The 22,507-nt window shown below is 47.6% G+C and overlaps 1 protein-coding gene across 4 annotated transcripts in view; it reads left to right on the top strand.

Moving 5' to 3' along the window:
• DCLK1 (doublecortin like kinase 1) overlaps positions 1-22,507 on the top strand; it is a 560,745-nt gene that overhangs the window by 3,614 nt on the left and 534,624 nt on the right. For 3 of the 4 annotated variants that reach the window (XM_063951822.1, XM_063951823.1, XM_063951826.1), the window contains exon 2: positions 8,046-8,114. The exons of the other annotated variant lie outside the window; for it this stretch is intronic. In XM_063951822.1, the coding sequence (XP_063807892.1) occupies positions 8,065-8,114 (50 nt within the window). In that variant the 5' untranslated portion in view covers positions 8,046-8,064. The remainder of the gene's footprint in view (positions 1-8,045; positions 8,115-22,507) is intronic. 4 annotated transcript variants of the gene reach the window in all.

Genomic DNA, 22,507 nt, shown 5'->3' with positions numbered 1-22,507 from the left:
GGTGTGAACACCTACTGCAGCGCGAGGTCCGAGCGGCGGGCGGTGTGCGGCTGTCTGCACAGCGTGATGTGAAGTCAGAAGTCATGCTGCGCAGACAGCTGCAAACCGCCCGCCACTGCGCACAGCCGGGAGCAGGGGGAGGTAAACAGGGGGAGCCGGGCAGCGTTTGAGCCTCCTGAGGACATTGAAAAAACAAAGGGGTTTCCTAATCCCGAAATCCCGGGCAATTTTTGGCCAAAATCCCGGTATCCCGCCGATCCCAGGATTGGCCACCATAACCACAAGTGTCAATGGTGCAAGCGATGATGAGCTGATGGTGGAGTGTTCACTGCCGCAATGTCCACGGACACTAAAAATGGGCGTCTCAGCACTTGTCTGTCGCACTGACATTTGCATTTTATGGACGCTATTGCGGATGCAGTGTCCACCTCTGAAGTAGGCCCTGTGTTACATAGTACCAGGAGAGACCATTAATAAAGTACAGTATATATGCAGATCGCTTATCCTGCCTTCCACGGCTCATAGTGTTATGGTATTGGGTGGCTTTCTTCAGATGTTTACAGGACCTCGTGAGAGTGCTTGCGGTGACATAGGAAGCTAAGGCACTTACAGTGCAATGGATAAATATAGAAACACAAAATGCTTCCTGTAGATCAAGATGTATTTTATGATCTTCATCTGAAGAGCGTCCCCCGCTTTATTTAGCTGGTAGATCAGTACAATATAAATAGAAGCACCACAAATTCTTCTCAGCTTAATTGGAGGTCATGTGTAGACAAGTTTGACTTATAGGCCCTACACCAGGCCTGGCCAACCTGTGGCTCTCCAGCTGTTGTAAAACTACAATTCCCAGCATGCTTTGCCACAGTTTTGCTATTAGGGAATGCTAAAACTGTGGTAGAGCAAGCTGGGATGTGTAGTTTCACAACAGCTGGAGAGCCACAGGTTGGCCAGGCCTGCCCTACACACTCGGCGATGTGCAGCCGAGCTGCCCGACCGCCGATAAGGGTGACGGGCGACCCGGCGGCGGGGGGGCAGTGACGGAGGGAGTGAAGTTTCTTCACTCCCCCCGTCACCCGGCTCCGTAGACTTGCAGGCAAATATGGACGATCTCGTCCATATTGGCCTGCATGCACAGCCGACATAGCACCAGCGATGAACGAGGGCGGGGCCGCGCATCGTTCATCGCTGGTGCCTCCACACTGCACGATATGAACGTTATCTCGTTCATTAATGAACGAGATCGTTCATATCGTGCAGTGATATCGGCATGTGTGTAGGGCCCATTAGACCAGCCTGTCTGAGGAGCTAACCATTAACAAATACAGTAGCACAGGGGAATGATGTGAGTCTCTTGTGAAACTGGTGTGGAAGATTGGTGTGTCAGATGTACTTTTGTATGAAACATATTCATGTCTTGTATCAAACTTGTTATTCCTGCCACAGTTATAATGCTGCTGAACATGAACCCTTAATGATGCCTCAAGCGTTGGGCTTCTACACAAAGCCTTAGTCTACCATGTACCTGGCAGGGGCAGTCCCATTTCTCTATCGTCCTAGTGGATGCTGGGGTTCCTGAAAGGACCATGGGGAATAGCGGCTCCACAGGAGACAGGGCACAAAAAGTAAAGCTTTACGATCAGGTGGTGTGTACTGGCTCCTCCCCCTATGACCCTCCTCCAAGCCTCAGTTAGATTTTTGTGCCCGGCCGAGAAGGGTGCAATCTAGGTGGCTCTCCTAAAGAGCTGCTTAGAAAAGTTTAGCTTAGGTTTTTTATTTTACAGTGAGTCCTGCTGGCAACAGGATCACTGCAACGAGGGACTTAGGGGAGAAGAAGTGAACTCACCTGCGTGCAGGATGGATTGGCTTCTTGGCTACTGGACATCAGCTCCAGAGGGACGATCACAGGTACAGCCTGGATGGTCACCGGAGCCTTGCCGCCGGCCCCCTTGCAGATGCTGAAGTAAGAAGAGGTCCAGAATCGGCGGCAGAAGACTCCTCAGTCTTCTAAAGGTAGCGCACAGCACTGCAGCTGTGCGCCATTTTCCTCTCAGCACACTTCACACGGCAGTCACTGAGGGTGCAGGGCGCTGGGAGGGGGGCGCCCTGGGAGGCAAATGAAAACCTATTTTGGCTAAAAATACCTCACATATAGCCTCCGGAGGCTATATGGAGATATTTAACCCCTGCCAGAATCCGTTAAGAGCGGGAGACGAGGCCACCGAAAAAGGGGCGGGGCCTATCTCCTCAGCACACAGCGCCATTTTCCCTCACAGAAAGGCTGGAGGGAAGGCTCCCAGGCTCTCCCCTGCACTGCACTACAGAAACAGGGTTAAAACAGAGAGGGGGGGCACTAATTTGGCGTTAGAAATATATAATAAAGATGCTATAAGGGAAAACACTTATATAAGGTTGTCCCTATATAATTATAGCGTTTTTGGTGTGTGCTGGCAAACTCTCCCTCTGTCTCTCCAAAGGGCTAGTGGGTCCTGTCCTCTATCAGAGCATTCCTTGTGTGTGTGCTGTGTGTCGGTACGTGTGTGTCGACATGTATGAGGACGATGTTGGTGAGGAGGCGGAGCAATTGCCTGTAATGGTGATGTCACTCTCTAGGGAGTCGACACCGGAATGGATGGCTTATTTAGGGAATTACGTGATAATGTCAACACGCTGCAAGGTCGGTTGACGACATGAGACGGCCGACAAACAATTAGTACCGGTCCAGACGTCTCAAAAACACCGTCAGGGGTTTTTAAAACGCCCGTTTACTTTAGTCGGTCGACACAGACACAGACAGGGACACTGAATCCAGTGTCGACGGTGAATAAACAAACGTATTCCTTATTAGGGCCACACGTTAAAGGCAATGAAGGAGGTGTTACATATTTCTGATACTACAAGTACCACAAAAGAGGGTATTATGTGGGATGTGAAAAAACTACCGTAGTTTTTCCTGAATCAGATAAATTAAATAAAGTGTGTGATGATGCGTGGGTTCCCCCCGATAGAAAATTAGGGGCGGTATACCCTTTCCCGCCAGAAGTTAGGGCGCGTTGGGAAACACCCCTTAGGGTGGCTAAGGCGCTCACACGCTTATCAAAACAAGTGGCGGTACCGTCTATAGATAGGGCCGTCCTCAAGGACCAGCTGACAGAGGACCTGGTGGCCACGGCAACTGCTGGAAAATCCACCGTTTTTACCCTAAGTCACATCTCTGCAGAAAAAGACACCGTCTTTTCAGCCTCAGTCCTTTCGTCCCTATAAGATCATATCTGCCCAGGGATAGAGGAAAGGGAAGAAGACTGCAGCAGGCAGCCCATTCCCAGGAACAGAAGCGTTCCACCGCTTCTGACAAGTTCTCAGCATGGCGCTGAGACCGTACAGGACCCCTGGATCCTACAAGTAGTATCCCAGGGGTACAGATTGGAATGTCGAGACGTTTCCCCTTCGCAGGCTCCTGAAGTCTGCTTTACCAAGGTCTCCCTCCGACAAGGAGGCAGTATGGGAAAAAATTCACAAGCTGTATTCCCAGCAGGTGATAATTAAATTATCTCTCCTACTACAAGAAAAGGGGTATTATTCCACACTATATTGTGGTACTGAAGCCAGAAGGCTAGGTGAGACTTATTCTAAAAAAATTTTTTGAACACTTACAAAGGTTCAAATCAAGATGGAGTCACTCAGAGCAGTGATAACGAACCAGGAAGAAGGGGACTATATAGTGTCCCGGGACATCAGGGATGCTTACCTCTATGTCCCAAATTTGCCCTTCTCACTAAGGGTACCTCAGGTTCGTGGTGCAGAACTGTCACTATCAGTTTCAGACGCTGCCGTTTGGATTGTCCACGGCACCCCGGGTCTTTACCAAGGTAATGGCCGAAATGATGATTCTTCTTCGAAGAAAAGGCGTCTTAATTATCCCTTACTTGGACGATCTCCTGATAAGGGCATAGTCCAGGGAACAGTTGGAGGTCGGAGTAGCACTATCTCGGATACTGCTACAACAGCACGGGTGGATTCTAAATATTCCAAAATCGCAGCTGATCCCGACGACACGTCTGCTGTGCCTAGGGATGATTCTGGACACAGTCCAGAAAAAGGTGTTTCTCCCGGAAGAGAAAGCCAGGGAGTTATCCGAGCTAGTCAGGAACCTCCTAAAAACAGTGCATCATTGCACAAGGGTCCTGGTAAAAATGGTGGCTTCCTACGAAGCAATTCCATTCGGCAGATTTCACGCAAGAACTTTTCAGTGGGATCTGCTGGACAAATGGTCCGGATCGCATCTTCAGATGCATCAGCGGATAACCCTATATCCAAGGACAAGGGTGTCTCTCCTGTGGTGGTTATAGAGTGCTCATCTTCTAGAGGGCCGCAGATTCGGCATTCAGGATTGGATGCTGGTGACCACGGAGCCCAGCCCGAGAGGCTGGGGAGCAGTCACACAAGGAAAAAATTTCCAGGGAGTGTGATCAAGTCTGGAGACTTTTCTCCACATAAATATACTGGAGCTAAGGGTAAATTTATAATGCTCTAAGCTTAGCAAGACCTCTGCTTCAAGGTCAGCCGGTATTGATCCAGTGGGAAAAACATCACGGCAGTCGCCCACGTAAACAGACAGGGCGACACAAGAAGCAGGAGGGCAATGGCGAAAACTGCAAGGACTTTTCGCTGGGCGGAAAATCATGTGATAGCACTGTCAGCAGTGTTTCATCCCGGGAATGGAAACTGGGAAGCAGACTTCCTCAGCAGGCACGACCTCCACCCGGGAGAGTGGAAACTTCATCGGGAAGTTTTTTCCACATGATTGTAAACCGTTGGGAAATACCAAAGGTGGACATGATGGCGTCCCGTCTGAACAAAAAAAACGGGACAGGTATTGCGCCAGGTCAAGAGACCCTCAGGCAATAGCTGTGGACGTTCTGGTAACACCGTGGGTGTACCAGTCGGTGTATGTGTTCCCTCCTCTGCTTCTCATACCTAAGGTGCTGAGAATTATAAGACGTAGAGGAGTAAGAACTATACTCATGGCTCCGGATTGGCCAAGAAGGACTTGGTACCCGGAACTTCAAGAGATGCTTACAGAGGTCTTATGGCCTCTGCTGCTAAGAAGGGATTTGCTTCAGCAAGTACCATGTCTGTTCCAAGACTTACCGCAGCTGCGTTTGTCGGCATGGCGGTGGAACGCCGGATCCTAAGGGAAAAAGGCATTCCGGAAGAGGTCATTCCTACCCTGGTCAAAGCCAGAAAGGAGGTGACCGCACAACATTATCACCACATGTGGCGAAAATATGTTGCGTGGTGTGAGGCCAGGATGGCCCCACAAAGAAATTTCAACTCGGTCGTTTCCTGCATTTCCTGCAAACAGGAGTGTCTATGGGCCGCAAATTGGGGTCCATTAAGGTTCAAATTTCGGCCCTGTCGATTTTCTTCCAGAAAGAATTGGCTTCAGTTCCTGAAGTCCAGAAGTTTGTCAAGGGAGTATTGCATATACAACCCCCTTTTGTGCCTCCAGTGGCACTGTGGGATCTCAACGTAGTTCTGGGATTCCTCAAATCACATTGGTTTAAAACCAGTCAAATCTGTGGATTTGAAGCATCTCACATGAAAAGTGACCATGCTCTTGGCCCTGGCCTGGACCAGGCGAGTGTCAAATTGGTGGTTTTTTCTCAAAAAAGCCCATATCTGTTTGTCCATTCGGACAGGGCAGAGCTGCGGACTCGTCCCCAGTTCTCTCCCTAAGGTGGTGTCAGTGTTTCACCTGAACCAGCTTATTGTGGTGCCTTGCACCTACTAGGGACTTGGAGGACTCCAAGTTGCTAGATGTTGTCAGGGCCCTGAAAATATGTTCCAGGACGGCTGGAGTCAGGAAAACTGACTTGCTGTTATCCTGTATGCACCCAACAAACTGGGTGCTCTTGCTTCTAAGCAGACTATTGCTAGTTGGATGTGTAATACAATTCAGCTTGCACATTCTGTGGCAGGCCTGCCACAGCCAAAATATGTAAATGCCCATTCCACAAGGAAGGTGGGCTCATCTTGGGCGGCTGCCCGAGGGGTCTCGGCTTTACAACTTTGCCGAGCGGTTATTTAGTCAGGGGCAAACACGTTTGTAAAATCCTACAAATTTGATACCCTGGCTAAGGAGGACCTGGAGTTCTCTCATTCGGTGCTGCAGAGTCATCCGCACTCTCCCGCCCGTTTGGGAGCTTTGGTATTATCCCCATGGTCCTTTCAGGAACCCCAGCATCCACTAGGACGATAGAGAAAATAAGAATTTACTTACCGATAATTCTATTTCTCGGAGTCCGTAGTGGATGCTGGGCGCCCATCCCAAGTGCGGATTGTCTGCAATACTTGTACATAGTTACAAAAATCGGGTTATTATTGTTGTGAGCCATCTTTTCAGAGGCTCCGCTGTTATCATACTGTTAACTGGGTTCAGATCACAGGTTGTACAGTGTGATTGGTGTGGCTGGTATGAGTCTTACCCGGGATTCAAAATCCTTCCTTATTGTGTACGCTCGTCCGGGCACAGTACCTAACTGAGGCTTGGAGGAGGGTCATAGGGGGAGGAGCCAGTACACACCACCTGATCGTAAAGCTTTACTTTTTGTGCCCTGTCTCCTGCGGAGCCGCTATTCCCCATGGTCCTTTCAGGAACCCCAGCATCCACTACGGACTCCGAGAAATAGAATTATCGGTAAGTAAATTCTTATTTTTCCAGCCTGTACCCCAGGTGTGACCTGGCATATTTGTATGATAATGAAACGCGCCAGTGTCTATAAGCTTTCGTACTGTACTGTGCTATTCATTCTAAAAATCATTACTAGATGTATGGACTCTTGTAACTGCTATCTGTGCTTAGTGAAGTAATTATATAGAAACATAGGGGGATATTCAATTGTTTGAAAAGTCAGTTGGGTGTCTGTTTTATCCTATTAGATAGGAAAAAACAGACACCCAACCGACTTTTCAAACAATTGAATTCCCCCCGTAGAATTTGACGGCAGGTAATAACCACTTGGCCCATCTAGTCTGTCCTAAACACATGCATACACTTACACACTAGGGTTAATTTTTTTGTCAGGTGCCAGTTAACCTACAGTACCAGTATATTTTTGGTTTGTGGGAGGAAACCAGAGTACCTGGAGGAAACCCACGCAAGCATGAGGAAAATATCAGACAGATAGGGCGGTGGTGGGAATCGAACCTGTAACCTCAGTGCTATGAGGCAGTAATGCTAACCATTACACCATCTATACTGCCCCTGCTTGGCTATAATTATTATTATACACTCTTATTGATGTGATCACTTAAGTATTTATTAAAGATAACATGCCCCCTAATGTAAGGGGGGGGGGGGGGCATTATCCCTTTTACAGTACAAGCTACAGTCAGTTATTCATATAATGAGTCTTCTGAGTTGGACTGTTCAGTGTTTGTTTAATTATACTGCTGATTATTATAGAACATATTTGAATATTGAATAGTTTTGAATATGATTTTCCTTCGGGCAGATGTCTATTGTTGTGGCTGAAGGTACATTAGGTTGGATAACAAAGATTCCAGTGATTGGAAAGAAGACCTAGTAACCATGAATAAATGATTAACCAATGCATATCCACTGTTCAGACAATGTTGTCCCTATATTTGGAACCATAATCTTCCCATGGAAGCCATAATTCACTGGTAGAAAAGAAGTAATGGATTCTCTGCAAGTAACCAGTGTAATGCTGACATTGAGGTCTTGCTTAATATATTTCTATTAGTTTATTTTTATTTAGGTTTGTTTTGTTACATTGTTTTTGTTTTATTTTCATTATTCCATTGTAAATTCTTATTCAGCATCACATGAGTCCAAGGCTGTTCCATGACTATCGTCTTTACTGTAAATCTGTAATAAGGAACTTTGTTACATTGTCTTCAGTTTTCAAACCTTCTTTTGTCCTGTACAAATCTCTTTGTTTTAAAAAATGTATTTTTATTTCTTCTCCCCCTCTGTTCTGTAAACTGCCTAAACTGCACACTCATGCACTTCTTATCAGATTTCTGCGGGTTAACATAATGGACAACGAAGAGAAGACGAAAGTATTCCAAATTGGGGCACTCTTGGGGTAAAGTACTTCAAATAATTCAAACTTAATTTATATACATTAAACCTTTTCTCCCCTGACTAAATGTGTGAAATAGTAACAATGTGATGAGTGAAAAAAGAAAACAGTGATCAAAATGTTCAACATTACTATTTACCGTCTTAATTGGTGATGATATTTGAATCAAATTTATTGAGCGTGTTAGTGTCACATACAGTACCACACATATTCTAGTCAGAGGCCATCAAGACAGGGGTGCATTCAGGGGCGTCTTAACAGCATTGTAGGCCCTGGGCAAAGCAATGCACTGGGGCCCCTACAAACCCATTCATAGGAACCAGTTTATAAAAATAATAACATTCCCCTCCTGCGGTCCTGCGCTGTCTCTCCACATGCTTCCATACAGCTAATGGCCGTCAGTACTCCAGTCATCTATCAGTCAGCATGCTGGCAGCCATTCACTGTGTGCCTGCAAGCTGGGAGGCAGGTAGAGAATGCTGCCTTGCCATTTGCATTATGCGACCACCACCTGCCCCTGCTCGAATGCCCCTAGGATTGTGGTGCCCTAGGCAGCTGTCCATTGTGCCTGTACATTAAGATGGCCCTGGGCGTATTAACTCTCGATGGGTCCCATGTATAGCTCTGAGCAAGTGGCCAACCCCACACCTCCCCATCCTACCTGCTGCTGGCAGGCGGGTGCCCCCTCCCCCGTGGCACATGTGCACCTTAGAGCAAAGGCTCTAATACAGTGGGCAGAGTCTTTGCTTCACTGAGAGGCGCCTTCTTTCCCAAAATCTCACTGGGAAAATAGTGCTGTAGCTTCATAAAAACATGGAATGTGACAGCAGATAAGACCCACTTGGCCCATCTAGTCTGCCCCTTTTTTTACCACATTTTTACCTCAAACCTTATTTGAACCATATTTCTTTGTAAGGATATCCTTATGTCTATCCCATGCATGCTTAAATTGCTCTACTGTCTTAGCCTCTACCACCTCTGATGGGAGAATACCCCACTTGTCTACTACCCTTTTTGTCAAGTATTTTTTTCCTGAAATTTCCCCTGAACCTCCCCCCTCCAGTCTCAGTGCATGTCCTCGTGTCCTAATACTTCTCTTCATTTGAAGAATGTTTCCCTCCTGAACTTTCTTAAAACCCTTGATATATTTGAAAGTTTCTATCACGTCCCCCTTTTCCTGCTCTGCTCCAAACTATGTATACTGAGATTTTATAGTCTTTCCGGGTATGTTTGGTGATGTAGGCCATGCACCATTTTAGTTGCCCTTCTTTGTACAGTCTCTAATGTATTAATATCCTTTTGAAGATATGGCCTCCAGAATTGAACACAGTATTCTAGATGAGGCTGTACTAATGGTATGAGGTTAGCATACCACTTGGCGGGATCCCGGCTGTCACAATATCGACAGGGGCACCATTCCGCTGCCGGTATACCAGCGAGGTAGGTCATTCCCCCTCTATGGGTGTCCACGACACTCATAGAGGGAATATAGAACCTGTGGCAAGCCACCGAGCCCACAAGAGACTTCATTACGCTTGTCCCCCTTCCGGCATTCTACCGCTCAGGATGCTGATGTCGGGATCCTGACTTTCGGCATCCCGGACGGGGGTATATCATACCGAGCCCGTACCAATGATCTATACAGTGGCATTATTACTTTTTTCTTTCTGCTGCTAATTCCTCTCACTATGCAACCAAGCATGTGACTAGCCTTCCTCATTGCTTTGTTACATTGCTTATCTGCCTTTAAGTCACCTGAAATAGTGACTCCTAGATCCCTTTCCTCCTCAGTAGTTCCCAGTATAGTGCTATTAATACTATTTCTCTAACGTCCTAAGTGGATGCTGGGGACTCCGTAAGGACCATGGGGAATAGCGGCTCCGCAGGAGACTGGGTACATCTAAAGAAAGCTTTAGGACTAACTGGTGTGCACTGGCTCCTCCCCCTATGACCCTCCTCCAAGCCTCAGTTAGATTTCTGTGCCCGACGAGAAGGGTGCACACTAGGGGCTCTCCTGAGCTTTTTAGTGAAAGTTTTAGTTTAGGTTTGTTATTTTCAGTGAGACCTGCTGGCAACAGGCTCACTGCATCGAGGGACTAAGGGGAGAAGAAGCGAACTCACCTGCGTGCAGAGTGGATTGGGCTTCTTGGCTACTGGACATTAGCTCCAGAGGGACGATCACAGGCCCAGCCTGGATGGGTCCCGGAGCCGCGCCGCCGGCCCCCTTACAGAGCCAGAAGAGCGAAGAGGTCCGGAAAAATCGGCGGCAGAAGACGTTCCTGTCTTCAATAAGGTAGCGCACAGCACTGCAGCTGTGCGCCATTGCTCTCAGCACACTTCATACTCCGGTCACTGAGGGTGCAGGGCGCTGGGGGGGGCGCCCTGAGACGCAATAAAACATGATAAAAATACCTTACATGGCAAAAAATACATCACATATAGCTCCTGGGCTATATGGATGCATTTAACCCCTGCCAGAATATACAGAAAAACGGGAGATAAGGCCGCCGAAAAGGGGGCGGAGCCTATCTCCTCAGCACACTGGCGCCATTTTCCCTCACAGCTCAGTTGGAGGGAAGCTCCCTGGCTGTTCCCTGCAGTCACTACACTACAGAAAGGGTTAAAAAAAGAGAGGGGGGCACTAATTAGGCGCAGTATTAAAACATACAGCAGCTATAAGGGGAAAAACACTTATATAAGGTTATCCCTGTATATATATATATAGCGCTCTGGTGTGTGCTGGCATACTCTCCCTCTGTCTCCCCAAAGGGCTAGTGGGGTCCTGTCCTCTATCAGAGCATTCCCTGTGTGTGTGCTGTGTGTCGGTTCGTTTGTGTCGACATGTATGAGGAGAAAAACGATGTGGAGACGGAGCAGAGTGTCTGTAACAGTGATGTCACCACCTAGGGGGTCGACACCTGAGTGGATGTACTGTTGAAAATTACGTGACAGTGTCAGCTCTGTATAAAAAAACAGTGGTTGACATGAGACAGCCGGCTACTCAGCTTGTGCCTGTCCAGACGTCTCATAGGCCGTCAGGGGCTCTAAAGCGCCCGTTACCTCAGATGGCAGATACAGACGCCGACACGGATACTGACTCCTGTGTCGACGGTGAAGAGACAACCGTGATTTCCAGTAGGGCCACACGTTACATGATTGAGACAATGGAAAATGTTTTATACATTTCTGATAATACGAGTACCACCAAAAAGGGGTATTATGTTCAGTGAGGGAAAAACTACCTGTAGTTTTCCTGAATCTGAGAAATAAAATGAGGTGTGTGATGATGCATGGGTTTCCCCCCGATAACAATTGATAATTTCTTAAAAAGTATTGGTGTATACCCTTTCCCGCCAGAGGTTAGGGTGCGTTGGGAAACACCCCCTAGGGGGGATAAGGCGCTCACACGCTTGTAAGAACAAGGGCTCTACCCTCTCATGAGATGGCCGCCCTTAAGGATCCTGCTGATAGAAAGCAGGAGGGTATCCAAAAATGTATTCACACACATACTGGTGTTATACTGCGACCAGCAATCGCCTCAGCCTGGAGGTGCAGTGCTGGGTTGGCATGGTCGGATTCCCTGACTGGAAATATTGATATCCTAGATAAGGATAGTATATTATTGCCTATAGAGCATTTAAAAGATGCATTTCTATATATGCATGATGCACAGCGGAATATTTGCCGACTGGCATCAAGTATAAGTGCGTTGTCCAATTCTACCAGTAAAATGGTCAGGTGATGCGGATTCCAAACGGCATTTGGAAGTATTGCCTTTGAAAAGGGACATTTGGGGTCGGTCTTTTAGACCTGGTGGCCACGGCAACAACTGGGAAATCCACGTTTGTACCCCAGGTCGCCTCTCAAAATAAGACGCCGTATTATCAGGCGCAGTCCTTTGTTGGCAAGCGGACAAAAGGTTCCTCTTTTCTGCTCGTGACAGAGGGAGAGGAAAAAGGCTGAAGAGATTAGCCAGTTCCCAGGAACAGAAACCCTTTCCCGCCTCTGCCAAGCCCTCAGTATGACGCTAGGGCCTTACAAGCTCAGGCACGGTGGGGGCCCGTTCTCAATGAATTTCAGTGCGCAGTGGGCTCACTCGCAAGTAGACCCCTGGATCCTTCAGGTAATATCTCAAGGGTACATATTGGAATTCGAGACGTCTCCCCCTCGCCGTTTCCAAAAGTCGGCTTTACCGACGTCTCCCTCTGACAGGGAGGCAGTTTTGGAAGCCATTCACAAGCTGTATTCCCAGCAGGTGATAATCAAGGTACCCCTCCTGCAACAGGGAACGGGGTATTATTCCACACTATTGTGGTACCGAAGCCAGACGGCTCGGTGAGACCGATTCTAAATCTAAATCTAAAATCTAAAATCTTTGAACACTTACATACAGAGGTTCAAATTCAAGATTGAGTCACTCAGAGCAGTGATTGCGAACCTGGAAGAAGGGGACTACATGATGTCTCGGGACATCAAGGATGCTTACCTTCATGTCAAAATTTACCCTTCTCACCAAGGGTACCTCAGGTTATGGTACAGAACTGTCACTATCAGTTCAGACGCTGCCGTAGGGATGGTCCACGGCACCCCGGGTCTTTACCAAGGTAATGGCCGAAATGATATCCCTTCGAAGGAAGGGAATTTTAGTTATCCCTTACTTGGACGATTCCCTGATAAGGGTAAGATCCAGGGAACAGTTGGAAGTCGGTGTAGCACTATCTCAGGTAGTGTTGCGGCAGCACGATTGGATTCTCAATATTCCAAAATCGCAGCTGGTTCCGACGACTTGTCTTCTGTTTCCTAGGGATGTTCCTGGACACAGTCCAGAAAAAAGGTGTTTCTCCCGGAAGAGAAAGCCAGGGAGTTATCCGAGCTAGTCAGGAACCTCCTAAAACCGAACCAAGTCTCAGTGCATCAATGCACAAGGGTTCTGGGTAAAAATGGTGGCTTCCTACGAAGCAATCCCATTCGTTAGATTCCACGCAAGAACTTTCCAGTGGAACCTACTGGACAAATGGTCCGGGTCGCATTTTCAGATGCATCAGCGGATAACCGTGTCACCACGGACAAGGGTATCCATCCTGTGGTGGTTGCAGAGTGCTCATCTTCTAGAGGGCCGCAGATTCGGCATTCAGGACTGGGTCCTGGTGACCACGGATGCCAGCCTGCGAGGCTGGGGAGCAGTCACACAGGGAAGGAATATCCAGGGCTTAGGGTCAAGCCTGGATACATCACTTCACATAAATATCCTGAAGCTAAGGGCCATTTACAATGCTCTAAGCTTAGCAAGACCTCTGCTTCAAGGTCAGCCGGTGTTGATCCAGTCGGACAACATCATGGCAGTCACCCACGTAAACAGACAGGGTGGCACAAGAAGCAGGAGGGCAATGGCAGAAGCTGCAGGGATTCTTCGCTGGGCGGAAAATCATGTGATAGCACTGTCAACAGTTTTCATTCCGGGAGTGGACAACTGGGAAGCAGACTTCCTCAGCACGACCTCCACCCGGGAGAGTGGGGACTTCACCCAGAAGTCGTCCACATGATTAAAAAACTCGACAGGTATTGCGCCAGGTCAAGAGACCCTCAGGCAATAGTTGTAGACGCTCTGGTAACACCGTGGGTGTACCAGTCAGTGTATGTGTTCCCTCCTCTGCCTCTCATACCCAAGGTACTGAGATTGATAAGATGGAGAGGAGAAAGCACTATATTCGTGGCTCCGGATTGGCCAAGAAGGACTTGGTAACCGGAACTTCAAGAGATGCTCACGGAGGATCCGTGGCCTCTACCTCTAAGAAGGGACCTGCTCCAGCAAGGACCCTGTCTGTTCCAAGACTTACCGCGGCTGCGTTTGACGGCATGCCGGTTGAACACCGGATCCTGAAGGAAAAAAGGCATTCCGGATGAAGTCATCCATATCCTGATCTAAAGCCAGGAAGGATGTAACCGCAAAAACATTATCACCGCAATTGGCGAAAATATGTTGCGTAGTGCGAGGCCAGTAAGGCCCGACGGAGGAAATTCAACTGGGTCGATTCCTACATTTCCTGCAAACAGGAGTGTCTATGGGCCTGAAATTGGGGTCCATTAAGGTTCAGATTTCGGCCCTGTCAATTTTCTTCCAAAAAAGAACTAGCTTCAGTCCCTGAAGTTTAGACGTTTGTAAAAGGGGTACTGCATATACAGCCTCCTTTTGTGCCTCCAGTGGCAATTTGGGATCTCAATGTAGTTTGGGTTCCAAAAGTCACATTGGTTTGAACCACTTAAATCTGTGGAGTTAAAATATCTCACATGGAAAGTGGTCATGCTGTTGGCCCTGGCCTGGGCCAGGCACGTGTCAGAATTGGCGGCTTTATCCTGTAAAAGCCCTTATCTGATTTTCCATTCGGACAGGGCGGAATTGAGGACTCGTCCTCAGTTTCTCCCTAAGGTGGTTCCAGCGTTTTCACCTGAACCAACCTATTGTGGTGCCTGCGGCTACTAGGGACTTGGAGGAATCCAAGTTGCTGGATGTTGTCAGGGCCCTGAAAATATTTCCAGGACGGCTGGAGTCAGGAAATCTGACTCGCTGTTTATCCTGTATGCACCCAACAAGCTGGGTGCTCCTGCTTCTAAGCAGACTATTGCTCGTTGGATTTGTAGTACAATTCAGCTTGCACATTCTGTGGCAGGCCTGCCACAGCTAAAATCTGTAAAAGCCCATTCCACAAGGAAAGTGGGCTCATCTTGGGCGGCTGCCCGAGGGGTCTCGGCTTTACAACTTTGCCGAGCAGCTACTTGGTCAGGGGCAAACACGTTTGCTAAATTCTACAAATTTGATACCCTGGCTGAGGAGGACCTGGAGTTCTCTCATTCGGTGCTGCAGAGTCATCCGCACTCTCCCGCCCGTTTGGGAGCTTTGGTATAATCCCCATGGTCCTTACGGAGTCCCCAGCATCCACTTAGGACGTTAGAGAAAATAAGAATTTACTTGCCGATAATTCTATTTCTCATAGTCCGTAGTGGATGCTGGGCGCCCATCCCAAGTGCGGATTGTCTGCAATACTTGTACATAGTTATTGTTACAAAAATCGGTTTATTATTGTTGGGAGCCATCTTTTCAGAGGCTCCTCTGTTATCATACTGTTAACTGGGTTCAGATCACAAGTTATACGGTGTGATTGGTGTGGCTGGTATGAGTCTTACCCGGGATTCAAAATCCTTCCTTATTGTGTACGCTCGTCCGGGCACAGTATCCTAACTGAGGCTTGGAGTGGGGTCATAGGGGGAGGAGCCAGTGCACACCAGTTAGTCCTAAAGCTTTCTTTAGATGTGCCCAGTCTCCTGCGGAGCCGCTATTCCCCATGGTCCTTACGGAGTCCCCAGCATCCACTACGGACTATGAGAAATAGAATTATCGGTAAGTAAATTCTTATTATTTAACCTTTGGATCTTTGAGACCCAAGTGCACAATTTAGCATTTTTTGGCAACTGTAGTTGCCACACTCTTGACCATTCCTCTAGTCTGCCTAGATCATCAATCATTTGTTTTACCCCACCTAGTGTGTCTACCCTGTTGTATATCTTTGTGTCAGCTGCAAAAAGGCATACTTTCCCTTTAATGCCATTTGCAATGTCACCAATAAAGATATTAAAAAGCACTGGTCCAAGTACAGATCGCTGGGGTACTCCACTGGTAACATTTGCCTGCTGTGAATGCACTCCATTTACTACTCAGAAGATACACCAACATACTGTACAGAACTATTTTCACTTACTGTATGTCCAGCTTTGCCATAGGACGCCTCCTTCACTAAACTTTTCCCATGTGTTACAGCCTTATTTCATATTTTTGATTGTAACAGGTGATCTGATTGAAATATGAGTGACTCTGCATTGGCCACAATTGCATTCACCCATTTACACAGCATGTGCAGTTAAAATTCACATGAGATACTGTATGCTCTGCAACAGCCGGACACTCATTTCTGCATCAGCCACAAGCTTCGGGTGGTAGTCATGTGACCGGCGGTCAGGAGACCGACAGTCACATGACCTCCACTAACATCCCGCCCCCTCACTATCCTGATGGTTGGCATGCCGACCAACAGGGACTATTTCCACTCGTGGGTGTCCACGACACCCATAGAGTTGGAATAGAACCCGTGGCGACCGCAAGTCGCCACTGAGCCAGCAGCGTGGCGAGCGTAGTGAGCCTGCAAGGGCCTTGCTGCACTCGCCCCTCCCCGCCGGGATCCCGGCGTCGGTATGCTGACCGGTGGTCAGCGATACTACACCCAAAAGCTTCTGCTGCTGAGTTTGCAAAATATACACAATATGATATTGTTATGGAAAAGGGCTACAGAACTGTAGGGGTGGCAGGCTGCTCGGATTCAGTAGGATTTCCTGGCGTCGAAATATAGACGCCGGGATCCCGACAGTCAAAAACCCGACATCGAGCTGAGTTTTTTTTTGAGCTTTGCTTGACACACTTTAACATACCAGACGGCGGTTGGAATTTCAACTGCCGGCATTTTGACTGCTGCCAGGATTCCAGTGTTGGTATTTTGACCCCTGGGTACCCGACTGTCGAGAACCTAACTGCATCTCAGCTGCACCTGTTTTACATATTGTATAGGTGTGTATATTTCTGTTGTGACTGTAGGAGCAGGTGTGTGGTGGCGCATATGCTTGCCTAACTAATGATATATTTAAATGACTGTTAGAATTCTATTTCTTTAATTTTATAAATGGAACATCGTTTTGGAGACATGGTTTTATGCCAGGCATGCATCACATATACTTATGCATGTTTTTATCTCTTCTTTTTTATTTGTAACAAATGCATTTTTATATAGCATCATATATAGCATCAACAAAACAAGTCCCCATGTCGTGTAGACAAAAATGTTCCACTTAAATAGACACAGAAAAACATAAAGCATCAGACAGCATCCGCGGAACGTATGCATGGTGTAATAAGGGTTCTGTAATGCCCTACATATTGGAAGGATCATACTGCAACATGGGAAGTGGTTAAATACTGCTAGTCGGGATCCAGGAGGTCACAGTGCCAACGCCGGAATCCCAAGTAGTGGTGAAATGCCGCCACCGGAATCCTAGCGCCACAGGCTATACTCACTCTGTGGGTGTCCACGACACCTATAGAGGGAGATTATAACTTGGCGAGCAAGGGAGCCCGCAATAGGCTTTCTAGTGCTCAACCCGCTGCCGGCATGCTGGTGGCTGGGATGCCGCTGTCGGTATACTGACGATCGGCATCCTGAACTCCTGCAAAAAATCATAGTACAGTACATAGGTGATCATGCATTATCGGGGCGTGTTAAGAGACAAATTCACAATTTAACAATATACATAATTAGAATTTGCAGATTATATAAATACACAGAGATCACAGAGGCAAAGAGGACCCTGCTCAGAAGAACTGACATTCTAGAGGGGCTATGGATGGACACATAAAAGGAATGGAGAGCAGACCGTAAGCTTGGGAGTAGGACCTTCTTGTCTGTCTGTCTGTCTGTTATTACCCAGTCTTGTTTTATTACTATTTGCCCAGTTGTAAGAGCAATGGAACATGCTGGAGCCATATAAGTAACTGTTAATAAATAAATAAAATATATAATACCAGTGGATAGAAGCAGTACATAAGAAATCCTGGAGTTGAGGTGGGAATCAGGGAGGTAGAAAGGTGGCAGTCATTGGCAGAACAAAGTGTTTGAGAAGGAGAGCGATGGCGGGAGAGGAAAATGAGGACAGCAGAGTTAAAAATAAAGGGGGTCATTCTGAGTTGATCGCTTGCTGATGTTTTTAGCGTAAAGGGAGCCCTGTTGCCCATTAGGGGCATATACTGAGGCTAAGATGATGGGGACTTGGTTAAATGTTCCTGTGAGAATAAGGAAACGGCCTTGCGGATCTGAGATAGTGTCTTGTATAGTGATAGGTGTATTGTAATGAATCATGATCGCAGTGCCCCGCCGTTTAGCATTCATCGAAGAGTAGAATACATTTGGGTATTGTTTAGAAGAGAGAGCGAGGGATGGGGAGTTTTAAGGTGGGTCTTTTGTAGCATGATTATATTAGATTAACGTTGGTGAAAATATTGAATAGCCATGGCCCTTTTAGTGGGAGAGTTGAAGCCGTTGACATTAAGAGTTAGAATTATGAGCTTCATGGGGGATCAAAATACAACAGGCAAAGCAGTAAGAGTAAGCAACACCTCGACTGGCTAGGGAGGTTAGAATGGAGGCCGCTAAAGGGGTCAAAGAGAGGGAGAAGTAGAAAGAAAGCAGGTAAAGAAGAAAGGCGACCTACTCCTATAGCGGGGACAGGTCTGGGGTGAAAAGAGAGAGTGTCACTGAGACACTTCCATCTTTTGGAGACGTGGATGAGAAAGAACAAAAAAAAAGACACAAAATAAGCAGTGTGGAAAACATACTTGGATAAATGCGGGTATGAGCTGACCTGAGGGAAAGGGCGCAATCACATACACATGTGTGGTCAATGGATAAATGAGAATAGGAGCAAGACTAATCCACAGTACACACAGAAAGATATAGAAACAAAACAGAGTGAATAAGTAGGAGACATCGGAGAACAACTGCAGGTGTAGTACGAACAAATATAAATGTATCTCAAAAGTTGACATTGAGCTTTCCTGGAAACGATTAATGGAAGGCTAAGACAGCGTGGATTGAACACTTAGAGATCAAGGGTGTACCTGTAAGAAAGCCAACCAGTTAAATTTAGAAACGTCCGAACTATACAAACATAAAACTGAAAAAAGATCAAGTTACAACTTTCATAGCAACAGTCAAGTCTTGGACCAATCTTGGGCGGGTGTCGCTGGTTAGTGAGAAGGAGCAGCTTGCTGTCGGCATATTTCTGGATCTTCGTCTAGGAGGCCAAACAATTTTAGTAGATCATAGCCTTGGGTTGGGGTCTTAACAGCGTGAGTTGTGCCGTTTCTAGTAACCAAGAGCTGAAAAGGGAAGCCCCACTTATATTTTATAGAGTGGGTTCTCAAAGTTTTACTGACATTTAGAAGATCCCACCATTTCTTAAGTGTCGACGGGGCTAGGTCTTGGAACATTTGAAGTTGGGAACCCGAGTAGGAGACAGTTGAATGTCCTCTGACAACGACAATGATCTGCTCTTTCGCTTTAAAATAGTGTAAGCGGAGGATGACGTCCCTTGGAGGCTGAGTAGGTGGTGGTTTGTGACGGAGGGCTCTGTGAGCTCAATCTAGATGTAGGAGGTCAGTGGAAATATCAGGAACCAGGTGGAGAAACAGGCCCATTAGGTAAGCAGGTAAAGAGTCGACAGTGTCTGATTCCAGAATGTTACGTATGCGGATATTGTTCCACCGATTGCAATTATCAATGTCCTCAAGGTGGTCCTTATAGGACTCTAGGTCGGCAAGTAGATCAGTGAATTCCTGATCTATGACGCTCTGGTATTGGGGATCATTCCGAGTTGTTCGCTCGGTAAATTTCTTTGCATCGCAGCGAATTTCCGCTTAGTGCGCATGCGCAATGTCCGCACTGCAACTGCGCCAAGTAAATTTGCTATGCAGTTAGGAATTTTACTCACGGTTTTTTCCTCGTTCTGGTGATCGTAATGTGATTGACAGGAAGTGGGAGTTTCTGGGCGGAAACAGGCCGTTTTATGGGAGTGTGTGAAAAAACGCTACAGTTTCTGGGAAAAACGCGGGAGTGGCTGGAGAAACGGAGGAGTGTCTGGGCGAACGCTGGGTGTGTTTGTGACGTCAAACCAGGAACGACAAGCACTGAACTGATCGCAGATGCCGAGTAAGTCTCGAGTTACTCAGAAACTGCACAGAGATGTCTTATCGCAATATTGAGAATCTTTCGTTCGCAATTTTAAGAAGCTAAGATTCACTCCCAGTAGGCGGCGGCTTAGCGTGTGCAAAGCTGCTAAAAGCAGTGTCACGATCCGGGTATCTGGACGCCATTTCTTACCCATCAGATGCCTCCTAAGGCTGGCTCAGCGCTCCAGGACCGGATCCCATCTGTTATCCTGATGTGTACATTCCTGTATCCTCTCCTGTCACTCTGGGACGCTGTCACAGTAAACGCCATATTACACCTGGCATGGCGTCTCCCGCGGCCTCCGCCGCCGTCCCTGAACTTCTGCATGCAGAGTGTCTGAGTGGCGATTACGTCAGCCGCGGCCTCCGCTGTGTCCGCGTGGTTGGATGTGCATCTGTCAGCCTGGCGCCTCCTGTCTCCGGTGGCCGGCGCCGCCATTACTGTTTTCATTACCACATGGATTACAAACCAAACTTCCCTCCAAGTGTCTGCATGGGCGCAGCCATCTTGGATTCTGTCAGCTGATCATTTCCACCAATCTGTTCTCAGTATTGATAATCTGCATAATTGCCTAGCCAATCCCTTCCTTGCTGCAGGTATAAATACACTGTGCCTGAGCAAGGAAGGCGTCAGTGCTTTGGTTGTCAAACCTAGTTCCTGTTTGTCTCTCTCCTGTGATTGTCTTCCAGGTTCCAGCTCCTGTCTCAAGACTTCCACCATAGAGACCCGCACCAGCATTCCACCTGCGGTGTAGCCTGACTCTCCAATCCATTGTGGATTCATCTGTTTCCAGCTACAACATTACCTGCTTCCAGCTCAGCTTCCAGCAGAGTACAGCTTCCCTTAAAGGGCCGGTGTCCTTTCTACACTTTACCACTCTCCACCGGTATTATTATTTCTCCGCTCTCAAGTTCTACATTTCAGTTCATATTTCATCGCTCCCAAGTTCATTTATTATTTAACTGGTTCCAGCCAGTATCCACTCCGTGCTAACAACAGTCTGGTTCCAGCCAGTATCCACAGCAGCTGTTTTATCTTCAGCAACCCAGCTTTTCCTGGAACACCAGCTGGCACAATCCTGGGTTATCTCCATTGCTACAGTCGGGCCTGGTAAGGACTTTCCATCTAGAAGATCATAAGAACTATCTCACACCACCAGTGCCCTGTGGCTCCTGCCATCCTGTAGTACCCAGGAACTGTATTTATTCTTTGCTGACTTTTACGTTTTCTTTTACTGCTGCTGTGTTGCGGAGTTGTCATAATAAACATCATTGACTTTTATTCCTGGTTGTCGTGGTCACGCCTTCGGGCAATTCTTCTACATGTCTAGGGGTCTGATACAAGCTGCCAGGTTCCATTACACCTCAGCCCCTACAACTGAGGCTGCCTCCCGTCAGCTCAGGCCCTCAGTTGTGACAGTCCCTACAACTGAGGCTGCCTCCCGTCAGCCCAGGCCCTCAGTTGTGACAGTAAGCACTGACCTAATGAATCCAGCCGGAGATCAGGATCAAGCGGCCAGGCCGATGCAAGAACTGGCAGCCCGACTTGAACATCAGGAGGCTGCACAGGGCCACATCATCCGCTGTCTCCAGGATCTCTCTACTCGGCTGGATGGGATTCAGACAACCCTCCGTGGATCAGACGCGTCCGGTGCGTCAACCACAGTGACTCCAGCTATAACCCCACCCACCTTACCCATTTCTGCTCCACGTCTTCATCTTCCAACGCCAGCAAAATTTGACGGATCTCCAAGATTCTGCAGGGGATTTCTCAACCAGTGTGAGATTCAGTTTGAGCTACAACCTGGCAATTTTCCCAGTGACCGTACAAAAATTGCCTACATTATCTCTCTTCTCAGTGGCTCAGCCCTTGATTGGGCATCACCGTTATGGGAGAGGTCCGACACCCTGCTATCCTCCTACACTACATTCGTGTCAACATTCAGGCGCATCTTCGACGAGCCAGGCCGGGTAACTTCAGCTTCATCTGAGATTCTCCGTTTGCGCCAGGGATCACGTACTGTAGGACAATATCTTATACAGTTCCAGATCCTGGCATCCGAACTGGCATGGAACGACGAGGCCCTGTATGCTGCATTCTGGCATGGCTTATCTGAGAGTATTAAAGATGAGTTAGCTACCAGAGACTTACCTTCCAAGTTAGATGAGCTAATCTCACTCTGCACGAAAGTTGATTTACGTTTCAGAGAGAGAGCAACTGAGCGTGTTAGATCATCTGCTCCAAAATCTTCTGCTCCTCCTCCTCGCCAACTGTCACCAACTAAAGATGAGTCCATGCAAATTGGCCGTTCCCGTTTAACTCCTGCTGAGCGCCGAAGACGTCTCTCCAAGTCTCTCTGTCTTTATTGTGCAGCTCCGTCTCACACCATTAATGCCTGTCCCAAACGTCCAGGACTCCAGACCCTAGCTCGCCAAGGAGAGGGCCGGCTAGGAGTAATGATCTCCTCTCCATCTCCTCAAGATTGTAATCTCCCAGTCTCGCTTCAAGTTGCTCAACGTTATCGGAACGTCATTGCCCTCCTTGATTCCGGAGCAGCTGGGAACTTTATTA

Source organism: Pseudophryne corroboree, chromosome 2 (assembly GCF_028390025.1).
Source record: "Pseudophryne corroboree isolate aPseCor3 chromosome 2, aPseCor3.hap2, whole genome shotgun sequence".
NCBI lineage: Eukaryota > Metazoa > Chordata > Amphibia > Anura > Myobatrachidae > Pseudophryne > Pseudophryne corroboree.
This window is presented reverse-complemented; position numbering and strand designations above follow the sequence as displayed.